This window comes from Artibeus jamaicensis, unplaced genomic scaffold, assembly GCF_021234435.1.
Source record: "Artibeus jamaicensis isolate MK-2021 breed Jamaican fruit bat unplaced genomic scaffold, CSHL_Jam_final contig_354, whole genome shotgun sequence".
Taxonomy (NCBI): domain Eukaryota; kingdom Metazoa; phylum Chordata; class Mammalia; order Chiroptera; family Phyllostomidae; genus Artibeus; species Artibeus jamaicensis.
In genome coordinates, this window is record NW_026521803.1 from 29,327,183 (window position 1) to 29,345,328 (window position 18,146).

General features: G+C 54.5%; 1 protein-coding gene across 2 annotated transcripts in view; it reads right to left on the bottom strand.

Annotated features, from left to right (window-relative positions):
- Positions 1-994: 994 nt before the first annotated feature.
- The window catches only part of SMAD7 (SMAD family member 7), a 29,257-nt gene continuing 12,105 nt past the window's right edge, over positions 995-18,146 (bottom strand). For both annotated transcript variants that reach the window (XM_037165078.2, XM_037165077.2), the window contains exon 4: positions 995-1,936. In XM_037165078.2, the coding sequence (XP_037020973.2) occupies positions 1,398-1,936 (539 nt within the window). In that variant the 3' untranslated portion in view covers positions 995-1,397. The remainder of the gene's footprint in view (positions 1,937-18,146) is intronic.

Sequence of the window (18,146 nt, forward strand, 5' to 3'; positions counted from 1 at the left end):
GGCATTTGTTATCTGCATTTATATTAAAGCAAAGTGCATCTTCTCTTTATTTTTCTTGTTTATACACATTGCACAATACATAAATAATGATGCTTATAAAACGTCTTTATATTTACAAGTAATAATATATTTATATATAACATAAAATACATTTTTTTCTTTAATAAATCTCAGGGTTTGTTTTTTTCAGGAGTCCTTTCTCTCAAAAGCACTACAATGCTAAATTTCCAATGAGAATGCTTCTCTTGTTCATTTAAACCTTTGTAGTTAGAAAAATAGCTTATGTTAAAGTCTAAACATGCTCATTGAGCTAAGAGCAGTGTCAACGTATCATACGAGTGTATGAGTTGTAGAAGAGACGAAAGGAGAGTCAGGTGTCAGCCCAGGGCGGTACCTTGGGTTATGATGGACCGAATCCTTCTTGGTGGGAAGGGAAGGGGGGCTGCTCCCCTCGCTGGTCTAACAGCGGAGCTCGGTGCATGGGCTGCGGAGGGGAGGAAAGTGCGGAGCTGGTTTTCAGAGTCCGGGTAAAACCTGATGTGGCCAGGGCCGGGGAGAGGCGGAGGGGCCTGCGAGGGCACTGGGAGAGCAATACTGTGTGGGGCTGCCCCGGCAGCCCGCGGGGAGCCCATCTCAGAGACATCCAGGAGCAGATGGCCAAACAAGAAAGACGCGACAATGGCAGCGAGGGTGGCTGGGGGGAGTGGACAAGCTTAAATTCAAACAACTGGTTCTGGTTCGGCCTCTTTTTTGCAGGGCTGTTTCTACGAAGCCTGGTGACAGGCCTGAGTCCTGAAAGGGAAGAGGCAGGGCAGGGGCTTTCCCCAGGCTGGGGGCAGGGCCTCGCTCTGGCAGCTGTTGGGGACACGGGTGGGGTCGCAGGCCTCCCCAGGTACTGCCTCTGCCTCACTGAGCACAACCAAAGGGCAAGAGAGGCTCAGCTGGGGAGCGAGAACCTCCCAGCCGGAGAGGTCAGTGAGAAGCACGCGGCGGGGCGGGGGGGGGGGGGCACCTGTGTTCACACACACACGCACACACACAATCGCTCACACATCCACCCTGACAAGTGAACTGATGACCTCAAAGTTAGGGCCTGTTCCCCATTCATACACTGTTTGGTGGGACCGATTTTTATTTCCCCTTTTCATATGGGGGTGGGGCTAGGGGTGTCCTGCCAACCCTATGACCCCCCACAAAAAAGACCCCAACAATTCTTTTCATAAGCTATTTCTCATAAACAAAAACAACACAAAACAGAACATAAACAAAATGACAAGAAAGAAAAAAAATGACCAAAGAGTTTTGCATGAAAAGCAAGCACTCGGGAGGAAAATATTAGCAGCAAAGTAGTTTGGACTGGGCCCGCTCAGCTCACGCTCTGTCCTCTCCCCAGGCGGCTACCGGCTGTTGAAGATGACCTCCAGCCAGCACGGGCAGCTGCTGATGAACTGGCGGGTGTAGCACTGGCCCCAGCCCTTCACGAAGCTGATCTGCACAGTGAAGCCAGTCCACGGCTGCTGCATGAACTCGTGGTCGTTGGGCCGCTGCAGGCTGTACGCCTTCTCGTAGTCGAAAGCCTTGATGGAGAAGCCGGGGAACACTTTGTGCACCAACAGCGTCCTGGAGTCCGGGTTGTCCAGTGTGGCTGACTTGATGAAGATGGGGTAACTGCTGCGGTTGTACACCCACACGCCGTCCACTTCCCGCGTGAGCTGGATGCCACAGCCGATTTTGCTCCGCACTTTCTGCACCAGCTGACTCTTGTTGTCCGAATTGAGCTGTCCGAGGCAAAAGCCATTCCCCTGAGGTAGATCATAGAAGATGTCCAGGGAGGGCTCCTGGACACAGTAGAGCCTCCCCACTCGTGTCTTCTCCTCCCAGTATGCCACCACGCACCAGTGTGACCGATCCCCAGGCTCCAGGAGAAGTTGGGAATCTGCAAAACAAAACGGCAGACATGGTCAGTGGTGACGGCGGTGATGGTGTTGGCTGTCCTCTGCCCCCTGGAGCCCCGACGCTCACACCCGAGCACCCCTACGACCAGTGGGGCTCTCCGAACGAGAAGGTACAGGAGATCATGGCGGCGCTGGCTATGCCGCAGACTCTGCAGTGCCCCTCTGGGGGCCTGGAAAGCTTGACCCTGAGAGAACAGCCCTGCCTTTGATGGAGCACAGGGCTCCCAGGGGTGCCCCTTCCCGCCACGTCCCCATCCCGGGAGGGAGTGCCCACCTGGGCGAAGGAAGCTGCCATGCCGACAAAGCTCAGAAGTCAGGGGACCCCTCGTAACTCAGCTAGTCCTACCTAGTTTTAAAGCTAGAAAAGGCCTTCAGAGATGGCCCAGAGTGACAGTTCTTTAAACTGGATGGCACCAGCTGCTCAGGTCCCACAGGGTGACACAGCCAGACCTAGGAAGGGCTCAGGTCTCCAGGCTCTCTAGGGCCGCTTCCTGTATGGTCTCCGCGACTGTCACCAAGTTCTCAGATCAGGACCTTGGTATAAGCAAGTGCTATCCGGCAAAAATTTAAACGGAGGAGATTTGGGGGGCAAAAAAAATCATAATAGAAAAACAGTCCTCAGTGTCTGTCAGCAGCAGCACCGTACACAAAGGGTGAACTCCCATCAAAATGCCACATCACCACACACACACACACGTTAAAAAAAACCCAGACTACCTCCACGAAGCTTCCTCCAGCCCAGACAGATTGTGTGTCTAAACTGGGGATGGCCATCGTTAAAGTGCCCTTCTCCGCTCACATAAAGAATCTCGACTCCTGGCTGCCTCCCCCTCTTCCCTCCCCTGAAGGCCCCACCCCAGCTGTTCTAGAAGCGGTTCTTCCCACAGGTAGCCCGGGAGACTGGTGTGGTTCTGGTAAGGTGATTTTCCTAAACAAGCACGCGGAGATCTGCGCAGGGGGGAAGACAGAAGGGAAGGGAGCCCTGGCGGCTGGCATGCCAGCTCCTCCTTAAGCTGGAGCCAGTGGGGCCTGTTAAGGCCCCGGACCGGGAACTGTAAATCTCCCAGACCGGGCTGGGCCAGGCTGTAGGAACGAAGGCTGTGGTTTGTGTGGCAGGGCGGAGACCGGAAGTCTTGCATTTGTTAACAAAAATGGGGAAAGGCAGGGGCCCCAGGAGACAGGGGCCTCCTCCTACCCTCCCTTCTCACTTTCTGGGGGGGCTTAAGGAACAAAGATGAGGCTGCTTGGCCGGGAGGTCTGGGTGTGCTTGGCTTTCTTGGTTTTGGAACTACTGGGATTGCAGAATAGATGATGACTTATCCAATGCAGTGGCCGGGGGGAGGAGGGCTGGGGGCCCCGTGTCTGCTGCCCCAGCAGGCTAGGTAACCTGGTGAGGCTCACAGCTCCTTACAGGCATGTTAGGGCCTGGGAACCAGTCAGCTCTGTGAACTTTTTTTAAAGTAACAGCCAGTCTTGCAGAGAGGTGCCCCATGAATAAGTGTTCAAATGTGCACTTTGACCTACTGAGGCAGCCCCAGACACACCCTGGGTGGCTGTCTCCTACTGACACCCCAACTGGACTTCTCAGATGCCTGCCCAGGCAGCTACACAAAATAGGGAATTAGGGGCTCATTCCTTTCCCTCAATCCCCACCCACTGAAAATCAACCCCAGAAAAGGCGCCCGTCACCCCCTAAACACTCATGTGCCTATAAAGTACAAGTGTGAGAGAAGCCGTGTGTGTGTGTCTGTGAGTGTGTGTTTGCATGTGCACACACAGGAACATATGGAAAAACAAGAGAGGGACAAGGGCTCCAAGCAGAAGGTGACTCATCAGGCATGAACTTGTTTCTGCAAAGTATCCATCAACTGCTAATAAACTCGTGAGCGCTGGCAATCTTTGAACTTTCTTGCCGAGGGAGTTCAGCTCTGAAGGCTGCACCAAAGAACCACAACATCCACGTAAATACCAGCGCTCTGGCGTGCAAGCGTGCGGGAGGAGAGATCCCTCTTCTGGAAGACACAGGGCGTCCCCGCCCGAGGGGGAGGGTGTTTGGGAATGTGAGAAGCTCTCCCTTCCTATCCCAACTCGGGACAACAAACCTGGCCTGGAAAGGAAGACCCTCTGTGAGTCTCACAATACTTTGTTCCAACAGAGCCCAGCCCCCCTGAAACCTGGCACCAGCTAGCAGGGAGGAGGAGGAGGTGCGGGGTGGGGGCCCGAGATTGAGTTGCCCTCGTGCCAGACCCACGGGCAAGGGGTGGGGGCTGTGTCTGCCCCACGGGCCTCTGGGGCCAGAGGAAGCTGGGCGGGGCTGGGGCCTGAGGTTGGCTGGCCCGAGGCCCTGAGGGGGAAGCGGGGGAGAGGAGGGAGCTTTCTGACGGGTTTCTCTTTCATCTGCACGGCCAGCCAGTCCACCCAGCAATTTGCTGCCAGACATCCCTGGAAAAAGCCTTTTTCTGTTGAGGTTAATGGCCCAGCCCAGATAAACGGCAGCGTGTGGGTGTCCCTGCATGTGAACAAGGTCCCTGAAAGCCCACTAGGTGCCTGAATTGGGCACAGCAGGACCCCTCACGTCACCCCACAGCGCTCTCCTCACTGCTCCTGGATGATCTCTGAGCACAAAACAGGCTTTCCAGCAAAACCCCTGCAACAGCTAAGGCCCCTTTAATGTGTCGCACTTCCCACGATGCCAACCAGAGATTCCCCTCCTTTGCCCCAAATGCCCCCTGGGGCTTGGGCTCATTTCTGGGAAGCGCTCAGCATCATCTTCAGAGAAACCCAGTTCCCTGAACTGGGCCCACAGCCTATAGGCATCTCCCTGTGAAGGTCTGTGCTTAGCTCCTGGGGGCTCCCCGGGCCTCATGGTGAGGCCCAGGGGGGATCCCACACACAGGGAGTCAGTCTCCCTCGTTAGCCCGTCACCAGGACTGAGGAAAAGTCTCGCAGGCCCACCTTGGCTTCTTATCATGGTTGCTGATACTAAGCTCTAAAGGCAGAACTGGCAGCCCCTTGTTAATTTCCCTCAGCTTTATAACCTTTTCCGGTATTTTCAGCAACTTTCTTTCCCTCCACAGAAAACTGTACAGGGGCTTGTTTTAAAACTGTACTTGTGCATTCTAAAGCATCAAACAGAAAAGCTGTGTTGTAAAAAAGCTAACTAATCAGATGCCTGTTCACAATTTTTTTCTTTTTATTATAGTTTAGGGAATGTGTTTGGAGCAACCCCAGAAAAATGCTGAATCGGCCTAAAATTCCTGTAAGGTCGCCCCCCTTCCCCATTTCCCTTAAAGCATAAAATCAACCCTTTAAAAGGAAGGGGGGTGGGCAATGAGAAGGGGCAGGATTTCGCCTTGTGTTTGCACTTGCATTAGGGAAGACCACTTAACAAGGAGCTCCTGCCTCTTACAAAGAGTTGTTTAATTACCCTGGTCATGAATGAACAGACCAGACCCTTCGAGAAGGCTCATGAATGTGGCTCTAGCCTGAGGTCTCAATGGCATGGGGTGACCAGACCTCAAGGCCAGATTTTAAGGGAGAGATTTTTCTCCCTTTTAAATTTTTTTTATTTGAAGGTGTGAGGAGATGAAGGAAAAACAGAGGAAGGAAGACCACGTTCAGTGCCTCTGTGGTACCATTTTTGGACTCCCGCTTATGAAGTCCCACCGTGAAGCCATCTGAGCCTGGCTGTGCCCAAGAACAGAGGGGGGGGGGTCAGACGAGGAGAGGGTCCGCAAGGTCCTCACCTTTCAGAACAGAGATGTGTTTGGGAACCAAAGCCAGCACAGGACAGAGCCACAGTGCCTGGGGCCACTGCATTCAGTGTGAAAGGCAGGCACAGAAGGTTCTCAACTCAACCTCATCTCTGTGAGACACCTGGATTACAAAGGCAGAGAAATTCTCTGCCCAAATCCCACAATGGGGCGAGCCCCCTCCCCAGTGCTCCAGCAGAGCAGAAGGCAGAGGATGGAGAAGCCAGAGAGGTGGGCACCTAGGCAGAATCAGTGGCCTCACGCAGGCTGATGAGGGCAAATGAAGGCACAAAAGTAGACCCAGAAGTTAAACCCAGCAACCCTGGAAAGCAAACATCACCACGCCTCGCCCACGGCAGGTCCAGGGTCCTCCCTCCGCCTCGGGACTCCGGCGCCACCAAGGGCTGCCTCATCCCGCCTCCCCCCTTCACCAGACATCTCAAAGGTTAACAGCACCCGTCAGCCCTGCTCTCCTCCCTGCTCAGGAAATGGTCTGTTCTGAGAGCCCACCAGCCCACTGCAGGGATAGGGGCTGAGCCGAAGGGGGACCCAGTGCCAATCTGTCTGATCGACTCTTGTCCTAAATACTCTCAATTATCAAGGGCCCTTCCTGGTCTCTCGTTTTTCAAGAGGCAAATGACCAAACACCAAAACAAACACATGAAAACCTGATGAGGTGTCTGGTTTCGGTTTGGGTTCTGGGTCAGCTCTAATCCACCATGTTTTGCTCTCGCCAAGGTCATGCCAGGGGCCCCTCAGATTCCTCTGAGGTTTAGAGCAAGAGACCCACAGAGTCAGGACTGACTCAAAACGTTTCAGGTTAACTCTTAGACCCAACCTTTCCCTCACTGCACCAAGCTCTTTTGCCAAAAGGATCAGAGGATGAATTCTGACCAGGAGAAAACACTGGTAAAGGTGAATTTTTTTCAGGGCTCCCTAACAAGGTTATCTCCATTGAGGTGGCAGGACCAGGGCGGTGGGCAGGGGGTGCCAAAGGGTCTCCTCCAAAGCCTGGGGTGCTTCCTCAGGTCCCTGGGCCCAATAAACGGAGTTCCCCAAATCCTATCCCCCTCAGGGACTCCCAGCTGGGGCATGACACCCTGCACACACCCCACCTACCAGCTGCCCCAGTTCAAACCTACCTCCCATGGAACCTTGGCAGGGACTGAGACTCCCAGTGCCAACCTCGCACGGTGGCTCTGCTCTGATACAGCAGGGGCCCAGGGCCCAGCCTTCGACTGCACTCAGGGGTCTCATCTCTCGGGCTCTGCAGCTGCTCGGAAAACGCTAATCACTCTTCCCCTTTGCCCACCTCGTCCCCAAGGAAGGACAGACGACCTGGGCCGTACAAGCCCTGTTGCAAAGGGACTCAAAACAATCCTACGAGGTTACATACTATTACCATCCCTACGTTAAAGAAGGGGACACGAGGCATATAGTTCGATCACCTGCCAAAGAGCAGTGCTGGGGTTCGAGAGCAGTCTCAGGCTGCCAAAGCTACCAGTTCCTGAGAGTCGCTCTGCCAAGCATTTAGAGAGTGAAAATAAGCACCTCTCAGAACACGCTGCTGAAAGGCTATGCCCGTACGAACTAGGGGGGGTCCAGCTCTCTCACGCCCAGAAAGCGGCTTCCTGGGCAGCAAGCTGCTCTGTGAGCTTGGCCAAGTGGCTCGCCCTCTCCGAGTCTCAGGTTGACCTGTCCATAACTAAGTCGAAGGGGGCTGGGACAAAACAGCCCCCCAGGCCCACCTCTGGCTCTGACGGTCTCTGGCTACCCTCTGCGGCTCACAAAGTACGACAGACACTGGTTGTGTTTATTTTTACTACCTTCCGAAGAGTAAGAAAATCACCTGGGGGAGAAGAGCACATTTTTGCATTTAATTTGCAACAGTAAAAACCAAGTCTATACGACAAAGAGATTTGGGACAGATTTTGCTGTGTCCATCTGCAAACCAACTCTTTCCTCTCAAGGACTCTTGCAGCCTTTCTGTCATGTCACTCATGGCCCTCAGGAAAAGGTGAGTCCCCAGGGGCGGGTCTCCTTCCAGTGTGTCTCCAGGCTTGGAGGCCTGAAGTTTTCCACCCATCGCCGCCCTCCTCCTGCAAACCCTCCCAAGCGTACTGATTGGCAGATCCTGCTAGTCTAGAACACTAATACATGACTGTGCCTTACAAATTGTGATGAGTAATCAATTACTAGAGCAAAAATGTACTTCCCTGCTCCCCAAGCAGGCCCCACCCCCACCTCCCAAGGCCCCTCAAATGTCCAAATCCAAGGCCCCCAGCCCAGGGGGGGGTCCTTCCCCAGAACACTTTTTGGCCATCAGAGAATATAATTGAGGGGAGAGGACAGGGGAGGGAAGCCACACAAATCAAAAGCTCCCGTCTGTCTCGCCAGCCAGGCTGACGCGGCTTCCTGTGCCCCAGCCGTCAGCCATGCAAATTATAGCGCATACCGGTTTCGGAGGAGGCCAGCTCTGCCCGGCTCCAAGAGGCCTCGGAGGAAGGGTGGGGACTCCAGGCCAGCCAACTCCATTCATAATATTTACAGTAAATGGTCCTCTCTGGCTGTTGTTTAGCATAAATCCAGGCTCATTAAAACTTCTCAAGTTTTAACATCAAGTCTTTTCCACTCCACGGTGCACCTCGAAGTTCCCACCCACAGCCCCCAGATAACTTGCCATTGCTCTCCAGAACTGGTCCGCACACATGCACAGGCAGGGTTCCCAGACCCCCACAGCACGACGGCCTTATCTGCTCACTGCCGGCCCGCTGAGGGGGACTCTGCCCCCCCAAGACACAAGACGGTGAGGCCGGCAAGCAACAGGAAGCTGGCCTAATCCAATCTCAAAATCCATCCAACTCCCACCTGGAGGGAGATGAGATGCCGCCAAACTGTGTGTGTGTATCCCCAACTAATGGACACACACTCACACACCTGAATCCGAAAAACAGAATCTTTCCTTACAACTACCAAAAGGTCCTTCATTTTCTGCTTTTTATTAACCACTTGTAAGTTTGACGGCTACATATTAAAGCTCCATAAGAAGCTTTATAAAAATGGATGCGTATGTAATAAGCCAATTTCCCCAAAGGACACACGCACCCTCAGAGGTACAGTGCTGCCTGGCTCTGAGGGTCTGGGGGCCACTCTGCAGGGAGCTGCTCGCTCTGTGGGCCCCCCTCTAGTGCATCCGGCTGCACGATGACCGCCGGTTCCAGGAAGGCTCTCCAGGACCCAGCAGCAGGCCCGGCCCTGGCCCTGGCCCTGCCCCTCCCCCCACTCGGCTCCAACTCCACTCCAGTTTCTCCAGACTGGTAGGAAAACCGTCCGAGGACATGGAAAAATACAGTGGGAAACAAAAGTCCTTTTCATCCATCCCCTTCCCCAGCTCCCCTTGTTCCATAACAATTATGAAAACTGCTGGATGGGCTGGCATTTTGAACATTTACTGCATTCCGGCCAGTGAATTCCAATGCGGCATCTGACAGAAAAGCCGCCGCCTCCTCCGACCAGCTCTCTGGCTCCCCGCCCCCTGCTCGTTCCTCCGTCTTTACAACCCAACTCCAGGGCCTGGCCAGGCCGGGGCCCACACTGTACTTACAGGGAAAAACAACAGTACGACAGACTGGAGACAGTGTGCAGACTGGAAAAGTTAATCATTACTTCTGTCTGCCTCCGTAATCTAATCTCTCTGGCTTTGACACACTCACTGTTCAGCCATCCCAGCCCTTTCACCCCCAGAGCACCCAGAGCCTCCTGGGCCTGAGGCTCCCCCCCCCCCCCCCCGCAGCTGGGGCCCTGCCAGCTCTCGCCTCCAGCGAGGAGGCAGGGGAATGAGAGAGAAGGCAAGTCTCCCCCCCTCGCCCCCCGGGCTGCCACCACAAGGCCCCTGGAGTCCGACACAAATAGACGGCTGCTCTGTGCTGTATGTCCCGCATTTCAGGACCCCGGGCCTCACTGAAAGGTGGGCTCCAATCGGCCTGCATTACTGCCAAGCCAGGCCACCCACCCCCCCCACACACCACATAGGGACAGACTAGTCACCTCACCCCACCCTTCTCTCACTTCCTCTGCCCCAGGGCCCACCCTCAGGCCCACACAGATGCACCACTGGGAACACCGTGGGCCGTGGGTTCCTCCCTCCATGGGATCAGTCCATGCAGACACACAAGTCAAGATGCCCCTGCTGGGTAACACTCAACTTAAAATTACCACATGACCCAGCAATCCCACTTCAGAGTATACACCCAGAAAAATCTCCAAGAGATTATTTATATCCCCGTGTGCCCAGCAACACTATTCACAGCAACCAAAGGTGGAAGCAACCCAAGTGCCCACCCATGGGTGAATGAATGAACAAGAACATACACACACGCATTTAAAGGGGCGCAGCTCTCACACATGCCGCAGCACGGAGGAGCGTTTAAGGCACACACTACAGACACAAGGGCGAATGCATGGTCCCCCTTTGTGGGGTCCCTGAAACAGTCAAATACATAGAGAGAAAGAGGTGGAGGCTGGCAGAGGGGCCTGGGGAGTCGGTGTTGGGTGGGCGCGGGGCTCAGTGAAGTTCTGGAGACCAGCAGGGGTGGTGGTTTGACAACAGTGTGAATGTGCGTAAGGCCACTGAACCGTACACTTACAAATGGTTAGGGCCACACATGTGACCTGTATTTTCCCCCAAGAAAAAGGCCTGCCTCTCCCGGAGTCCCCCCCTCCCAGTCTCCTGAAACTTACTCTATGGAGTCCAGCAGATTCCACCACAAGGTAAAGACCCCTGGGAAAGTTTGTGTGTGTGTTTTCAGGGGAAGACTCCTCAGCTGTCACTCATTCTAGGAGGAGCTTGTAAGCTGAGAAACAGGAATAACTACAATCTCTTTATTCGCACAGGGAAGAGGCCGTTAGCTGCCCTACCACCTCAGCAGTGGGGGTCTCACTCCCATGGGGCCACCAATCCAAGATCCCAAGATCGCAGATGTCAGCACCTCAAGGAACTTGGTGACCCGGTCCAGCCACTTATTTTGCAGATGAGAAAACTGAGGCCCAGGACACAAAGCAAAGCCACATGGTCAGCTGGTGGCTGAGCCTCCCCACTCCCAGGCCCGGAAAGCAGGCCAGTCTCTGGGGACAGAAACCTGGAGGGTGCTTTGCTCACACTGCAATTCTCTCCAAGCCCCACCTGGGACTGGGGCATCCCTCTAGCCCAGAGATGAGGGAAGCTGTTCATTCTCTGCAGCGCTCCCCCCCACACCCGCCCCAGGCCCCACCCCTGGGGAAATATCCCCCAGAGGAGTTTTAACTGCAACCCCCCGAGTCAGAGGTGGGGCTCATCGAGTTGAGGAACTATACTGTGCACCCAGACCACAGAAGAACTCAGCTTGTGCTTTTCCCTCTGGGTTACTGATTAATGAGGGGGAGGGGCCGTGCCGTCTAAGGGGCAGCCTGGGCCTGGCAAGGTCCCCAAGCGGCTGGGTGGAGGGAATTTCATGACCCTTCCCAGCCTCGGTTCCTTTTGGCCCACGGGGGAAGGAGACACTCCCCCAACTTCTCGAGGAGCCTGGTGGAGAGGCAAACGCAGGAAAGGGTGTCTGCTGACATTGGAGCTGTATGTCAGTGTCTTACAGGTTTTGTTCCTGTTCAGTGACCATCCCAAGTTAAAAGTGAGAAGGAAACACAGAAATGAACAAACACCAAAGAGCCAACAACAGTCCCTGGCCCACTTATCTGAGCTGTCTTCTGTCAGACGGGCAGAAAGCCCCTACTTTGCAAAATGAAAATTGGAGGTGAGATCCACTCGGCCCTTTCTGCTCCAGATCAAGCCCCAGGCCCAAATGTCTCTCCCAGCCAGGAGAGGCCAGTGGGGATCCACAGAGGAGCAAGATTAATTAAATTAGTGATCTCTCAGCATGGCCCTGTCAAGGGCCTCCAGGGAACAGATGGGGGGGCAGGATGAGCATGAAAATGAAACACCTTGGTAACTGAGTATTTGATGACTTTATGCAAACCCTACTGAAGGCGGCTGCACTTCACACCCGGGCTGGGATCTCCCTCAGACAGGGGCTTGACCGCCAGATTCCAAATTAGAAAGCACAGGTGCATCCCCAGATGCTCTTCGTGAGAATCCAGCCCACTGGAGTTAGGAAAGCTGTCCCACCTCCCTCGCGGCTGTCAGGACATTAAATACTTACTATGCTCCCAGGTGCCCCCCTGACCCCTGGCTGTGTTCCCATGGAAGAGCCAGTGCTTGGCTGGACACTTCTCCGTGCCCCCAGGATACTGCCAGGGTCTGGATGGTAACTATAACCATGCCTCCTGCTGTTATCTCACAATCAGGGGCGAAAGGGGGGGCACATGCACTAGAACCAGACTGGAGAAGAGAGACCTGTTTATTCACAGGCTTTGTTTTGTTTTATCAACTCTCAACAGACCACACAACCAAAGCAGAGGCCCAAACAGATGGCAGGAGCGCTGTGCCTCAGACCAGCACCCGGGGGGCCAGCCATGCACCTGTGCCAAGTCTTACCACACCTCACCCCCAGGCCCGGCTCCTTCTGTCCTGTCCAGACGGCCTGAGAAGCTGCCCCCCTGCCTCCCTGCCTGACTCCAAAAGGAGCAACTTCTGTTCAAAAGCTTTCCACATCATTCCCCCAACGGCACCTCCGGGGAAGCCAGAACATTTGCTGCTCTCCTTTCTATCAGGGCCCAAGAACTGACCCTCCACACCTCATAGAGCCTGGCACATAGTAGATGCTCAGTAAATAGCTGCTAAGTGAATGAACCAGACACGCTGGCTTTGCCCGAAGCAGCTGGCCCACCTAGCTTCACACCTGGGGAGAGACAGGTGTGAACCCTACCCAGGGAAGGGACAGTGCCTTCGGGTGGAGATGATTATTAGCCACAACGGCCCAGGCCCTGTCCTGGATTCCCTATGGAGACGGCAAGCTGTCCTCACCGACTTCCCAGACAGCTGCGGTGGAACCTGAGCAATGTTTCTAGCCAGGCGCCAGCCCCATAACCTCTGTGAGCACACCACGGGCCCACAGAGTTCTGCTGTGGCGTCCTGCTCTGTTTGGACAAGTTCCCCTCCCTGAGTGGTCAACAATGCTCTCACACACCCCGAGACTAAGGAAAAAAGCTGGGGAGGGGGGAGATGAGTAGGGAGCGAGCAAGCCACAGGGGCAGCTTTCTTTCTGGTCTCTATCCTGAAGGTGGCTCACTGGTTGGCAGCACAGGTTGGGGGAACTGTCCCAGGTCATCAGAAGAATGACACTGTCAAAGAGACTTAGGAACCCAGAGCTGAGTACATGGAAACGGTTTTCACACCCAGGTCAGTATCTCCTTCTCTCCACACCACCCGGGGCTGTGGCCAGTTCTTTCAGCGGGAAGCCTGTGGGTGGGTGGCGGGTGAGCCTCATGACCCCTTGCCCCAGGGCAGGGCGCAGGTACTGGGCACAGCTGTACCAGGGCTGCTCCATGTCCGCCTCCGCTACAGGCAGTCTCAGAAGTTAAGGATCTGAGGGGTGGGGGGGACCGGGGGTGGGGTGGGGTGCGATTCAGTGGCTTCAACATAAAGGTTCCCACCTGCCAAACGCCAGGCACCTCTAGGGCAAGGAGCCACTGGGGAGAAAAGACAGAGGGCAGGAGGCAAATTCCTGCCTCCCCCCTCCCCAAATAAAATATATCAGATTTTTCTTTTTTGCAAGTTAAGACTGAGCAATAGCGCTGGGTGGGGCGCAGTGCGGAGGCCTGCGCAGCCAAACCGAAATTCGCTCCAGCCAAGAGCTGCTTGGCCCCACCGTCTGGGGAAGGAAGCTGAGAAAGTCATGAAAGATTCTTTAGTAAACCGGGAAATAAGGCTGCAGTTAACGTTTCAACTGAAGGTGACCCTTCTGGTAAAATATTTTTTTAAATAATAAAAATAACATAAAGTTCTCAAACAACCTTTCTTAAAGAAAATGGCCTAAAAAGTTCTTGTGGGGGTGGAAGGGAAAAGGGGGGGGAGCAAAACAGGGCTGGTCTCCTCTCAGCCACTACCTTTTCCACGAGTAACTTTTTTATGGAGTTCTTCTCATGAAAGGAATGATGCAATTTCCTGTCTTGTCCCAATATTTCCTGTTCACTTACAAGGTGAAAGTTATCACCATGTTTCAAACCCTTGCTAAACTCTACAGAAAGCTCCCTTTCCCATCCAGTGCCTCATCCCCGTCACCAAATCTCCTCGTCTCAGATTTTAAATACCTTTCATGAGGTGGTCTGAATAAAAAGCCCTGTGCTCTCTACGGCAGGTGCTGAGTTTCCAGTCGCAGCTTCCCCAGGAACTGGGTCGGGGCCCAGATCCCCACAGGGAGAAGTGGAGGGGAGCAGGAGCAGCCAAGCCCCCCGAATGAGCCAGCGTGTTTTGGTAGAGTTGCCACAACCGGGCAAACGCTGCTTTCTTGGTGTGTTAGCCACTAAATTCGGAACTGCGCCTCAGCGGTTAATAATACCTTCCAGCTGAAAATAGCCCAGAGAGGAAGCCGAGTCTCTGTGACAGTAGGCAGGCCGCCAGGCTCCGGGCTGGCCATTCAGCACGGAGCGAGGAGGATGGCAGGACCAGCGGTGACCTCCCCGTGGCCGCGCTGCACGGTGTCCTCTCCCCAGGCTGCCACAAACGGAGGATGTCGCCTGCCTCCTCTACAGTCCTAGAACCCGGGGCGCAGATGTCCCACTGACCAAGGGGTCCAGCTGCAGGGCCAGAGGAGGGCAGGAGGTCGAGAGGACCCCAGGCTTCGGGAGACAGTCCCCTGCATCGTGCTGGTGGGGACCCGGCGCCTGCACCCCCTTCACAAATCTCAGGCTCGGAAAACACACACATCCCTGCCTGCTTCTTGGGGTCAAATAGAGAGAGAGCGGGGCTCTACAACGTGCCCCCCACACCTCGGAGACCTCAGAGCGCTTTGGAAAGCAAGCGTCCATCAACAGTGGGTCTCAGGCGCCTAGCAGAAGTCTCTCTGCTTTTATTCTCTAGAGTGACAGCTCATCATTGATTATCCAAATCCGCATGTATTTAAAGGCCACCACAAATCACTCCTTTTTAAAATTGTAGTAAAACACCCCATAACATAAAATATAGCATTAGTGACACTGTGTGCATGCATAGAACTGTACGGCCATCACCACTATTATCAGGTTCCAGAACATTCTTATCATCCCCAAAGGAAGCCCGGTCCCATGCACAGGTCGCTTGTACAACGTCACTCGCAACAACACAGACAACTGGACGAGGGCCCACAGTTAACGCACCTTGTCGGGTTCCGACAATCAAGCAAAAAATCTTATTTGAGAAGAGGCTCAAAAAGCAAGATACGCACGCACATTTTTCATACAGCACGGCGTAGACTAGCCCTTCATCTGCGGGGCATGTGTCCCAACACCCCCAGCGGACGCCTGGAACCGTGGATGGTGCCAAACCCCACACACCCATGTCTCCTGCTGCGTGGCAGGCCTATGACAAAGTCTCATTATAAGCTGGGCACAGTAAGACATTAATGACAATCATTAACAATACACTGAAATAAAAGACACGCGAATGTGGGCCTCTCTCTCTCTCCTGTACTGTACTCACCATGCCTCCTGTGATGTGAGAAAACAAAATGCCTTTAAGTAGAGAACTTTCACCTTTGCACTTAAAGGAAGCCCAGTTAGGGCTTCTCTGTGGCCACTCCGAATTGCCAGCATCCCTACTCTTGTGCTTCGGGGCCATTATGAAGCAAAATAAGGGTGACTGGAAATAAGCACTGCAGTCCCACGACAGCTGATCTGATCCCTGAGAGTGGCCTCTACAGTGTGGGGACCCTGGACAGAGGCCGGGACAAGCGGGACAGCGAGAGATTTCATTGTGCTACTCAGAAGGGTATGCAATTTCAGACTTACACATTGTCTATTTCTGATATTTTCTATTTAACAGGTTCGAACCATGGTTGATACCTGTTAAACCGCAGATAAGGGGGGAGGCTACTGTTTAAAATCACAGAAAACCAGCACAACCCCCAAAAGAAGCCACCAAAGACACTCCCTGCAGGAACACAGGCCCCTTATACCTCCTCCGCCCGGGGTCCCCCAACTTGTTGCACACTGCAGTCACCTAGGGAGCTTCCAGAACTACTGATGCCAGGCCCCCCACCTCCAGCCTGTGATTCAGAAGATCCCAGGGCTTCTGACGTGCAGGCAAGTCTGGAATCACTGCCCTGACTGAGCCTCGTTTCTCCCAGCAGGTTACGACGCCTGCTTTCAAGTGCTGCCCCGGCTTCTAGGTCCAGGCTGAAGTGAACAATTAGCAGCCTGCCAATCACAGCACGGGCAGAAGCAACATTATAGCACCGGTAATGGCAACAATAAAGAAACACATAGGAAGCCAAACTTGATCTTGAACCCTTTGGCATTTCCTCCCTTTTCACTGCCCCACTGGCTCAGAGCTTATCTCAGAGGTCCCACAGGTCTTGAAGAATAACCCAGCTACAACCAGGCTCTCAGAAAAAGGCCCAAGAGGGTCAGTGTGGTACACTGTAGCCAAAAGCTACACCAGAACCCAGTGCTCACCTGATCCCCTGCCCCCTTCGCTGGTGACTTGTCGCCCTGTTCTGCCTGACAGGATTCACAAGGCAGCAGCCCATCTAGTCCAGCAGGCAGCGCAGCCCACATTCGTCCCAAACTTTAAACACTGTCACCCTGCACTACACTCCTGCCTGGCTGCCTCATTCTTTCCAGGACAAAAGGGCTTTTATCCGTGAGCCCTTCAGCAGAGGTGAACGCTTGACCTGGAGTGTTACCGAGGAGACAGCGAGCAGCCCGAGCCGCTGTCCAGGACCATCTTCACCAGAAGTGGGTGTGCACCAGGTGAGCTGGCCCTGGGTCTGAGTCGGCATACTATCATTTAGCAAGATATGGATTGGGCCCCTGAGAGCGAGACTGTTCACTCCTCACAGTGGCCTGGGAAGTAGGGATGAATAGGTGAGGGTCACTTGTGCTGGTCTACCTGACTCATCCCTCAAAGCCCATGCTCTCAGCCACTTGAATGAGCTCAACCCACCCCACCCCCAAAAGGCACTAGAGTGCTTGGTGAGAGCACAGTGCTCCCAGGCAGGGGAAGGAGACACCAAAAACACAGCAACGGGGCCCAAGCCCAGGCCCCCAGTCTGCCATCACCATCCCAACCCAGACAACAAATAATTATTCACATGCAGCTGAATAACTGTCCCTAAAAAACAGGATGAAGAGACTGACTTTTCCTAAGCTACTTGGTTGGAGCCCAAGGTGACCCTGGACTGAGCCAGGACCGAATTTTCAGATTATGCAGGTGTTTTTGGAAGACTCTCCTCTGAGACCAGCACACACGGGTGGAGGCAGTGACCAGGAGGCCAGAACTGTCCCTGAGGCAGCTCCTCCCATCTCTCAGACTTAACGCCACAAGGACCTTAAGACCTAGCAAGGAAGCTGGCTGGCCTCCCTTGGGATGGCAGGACCATGTCTCTCCAGTAAGTATGACTTTGCACAGCCAAGAGAGATTGGGGGGGGGTTCCCTCAAGACACCTGAGTACTTATGCCTCCATCGCTTCCCGCCTCCCTCCTTGAAACCCACAGGGGCACCTCTTTTGAAGTTTAAGTAACTACAAGCTGTTGCAGGCCTGGCCTCCCTGCCCTCACTGGCGAGGTCTGGGGGGGGGGGCAGACAGCTCCAGGCGTTAATACCTAAAAGAGGAGTCTGGAGGACTCTTGAAGAACCTAGAACTTACAAGGGAGACGTCTTTCTTGCGTAGCCCCCCAAACCAGGACCGCAGACAAGCTAAAGGGGAGCCCCTCCCTGAAACTCCAGGGAAGGCTGCGAAGCTGACAGCCTCTAACACATGCCTTTAACGGCCAGTGACGCAGTGAACTCTCTGGAAGCAAATCCTTTCCACTTCTACCAGTAAGCCGGACCTGGAAGCTTCCAGTCTGGCAGACCTCTCCGAGGGGGGTCTTCCTAGGCCAGGAGGAGATCCAGCAGCAAGGGCCCCCCTGTAGTTCTAGGGTTCAGGCGCCATGCTTGGGCTGACACAGCACAGCTCAGAACCCACCCAGAGACGCCCCCACAGTGCCTGTCCTCATGCAGAAGCCGTGCTGGGGGCCCCAGACCCCCAGGAGAGGGCCCAGGCCTCCCCCGGAGCCTGCCCGTGGGCATGGGTCTGCTCATGCGCCATGCACGGGGCCGTCTATCCGTACAGTCGAAACACACACACCACACAGCCATGCGCCGAGCCATCCATCTGTCTCGGGGAGCCAGCTGTCAGAAATGAAAGTACAATCTCCTGGAACCGAGTCTCGGCCAGACTGGGGAAACTTGCATGGGCGGGGTACGCGCACCGAGTCCCCGAAGGCCTGGGCCTGTCACCGGCCAGCCCCTTGCTGCAATGCTGGAATT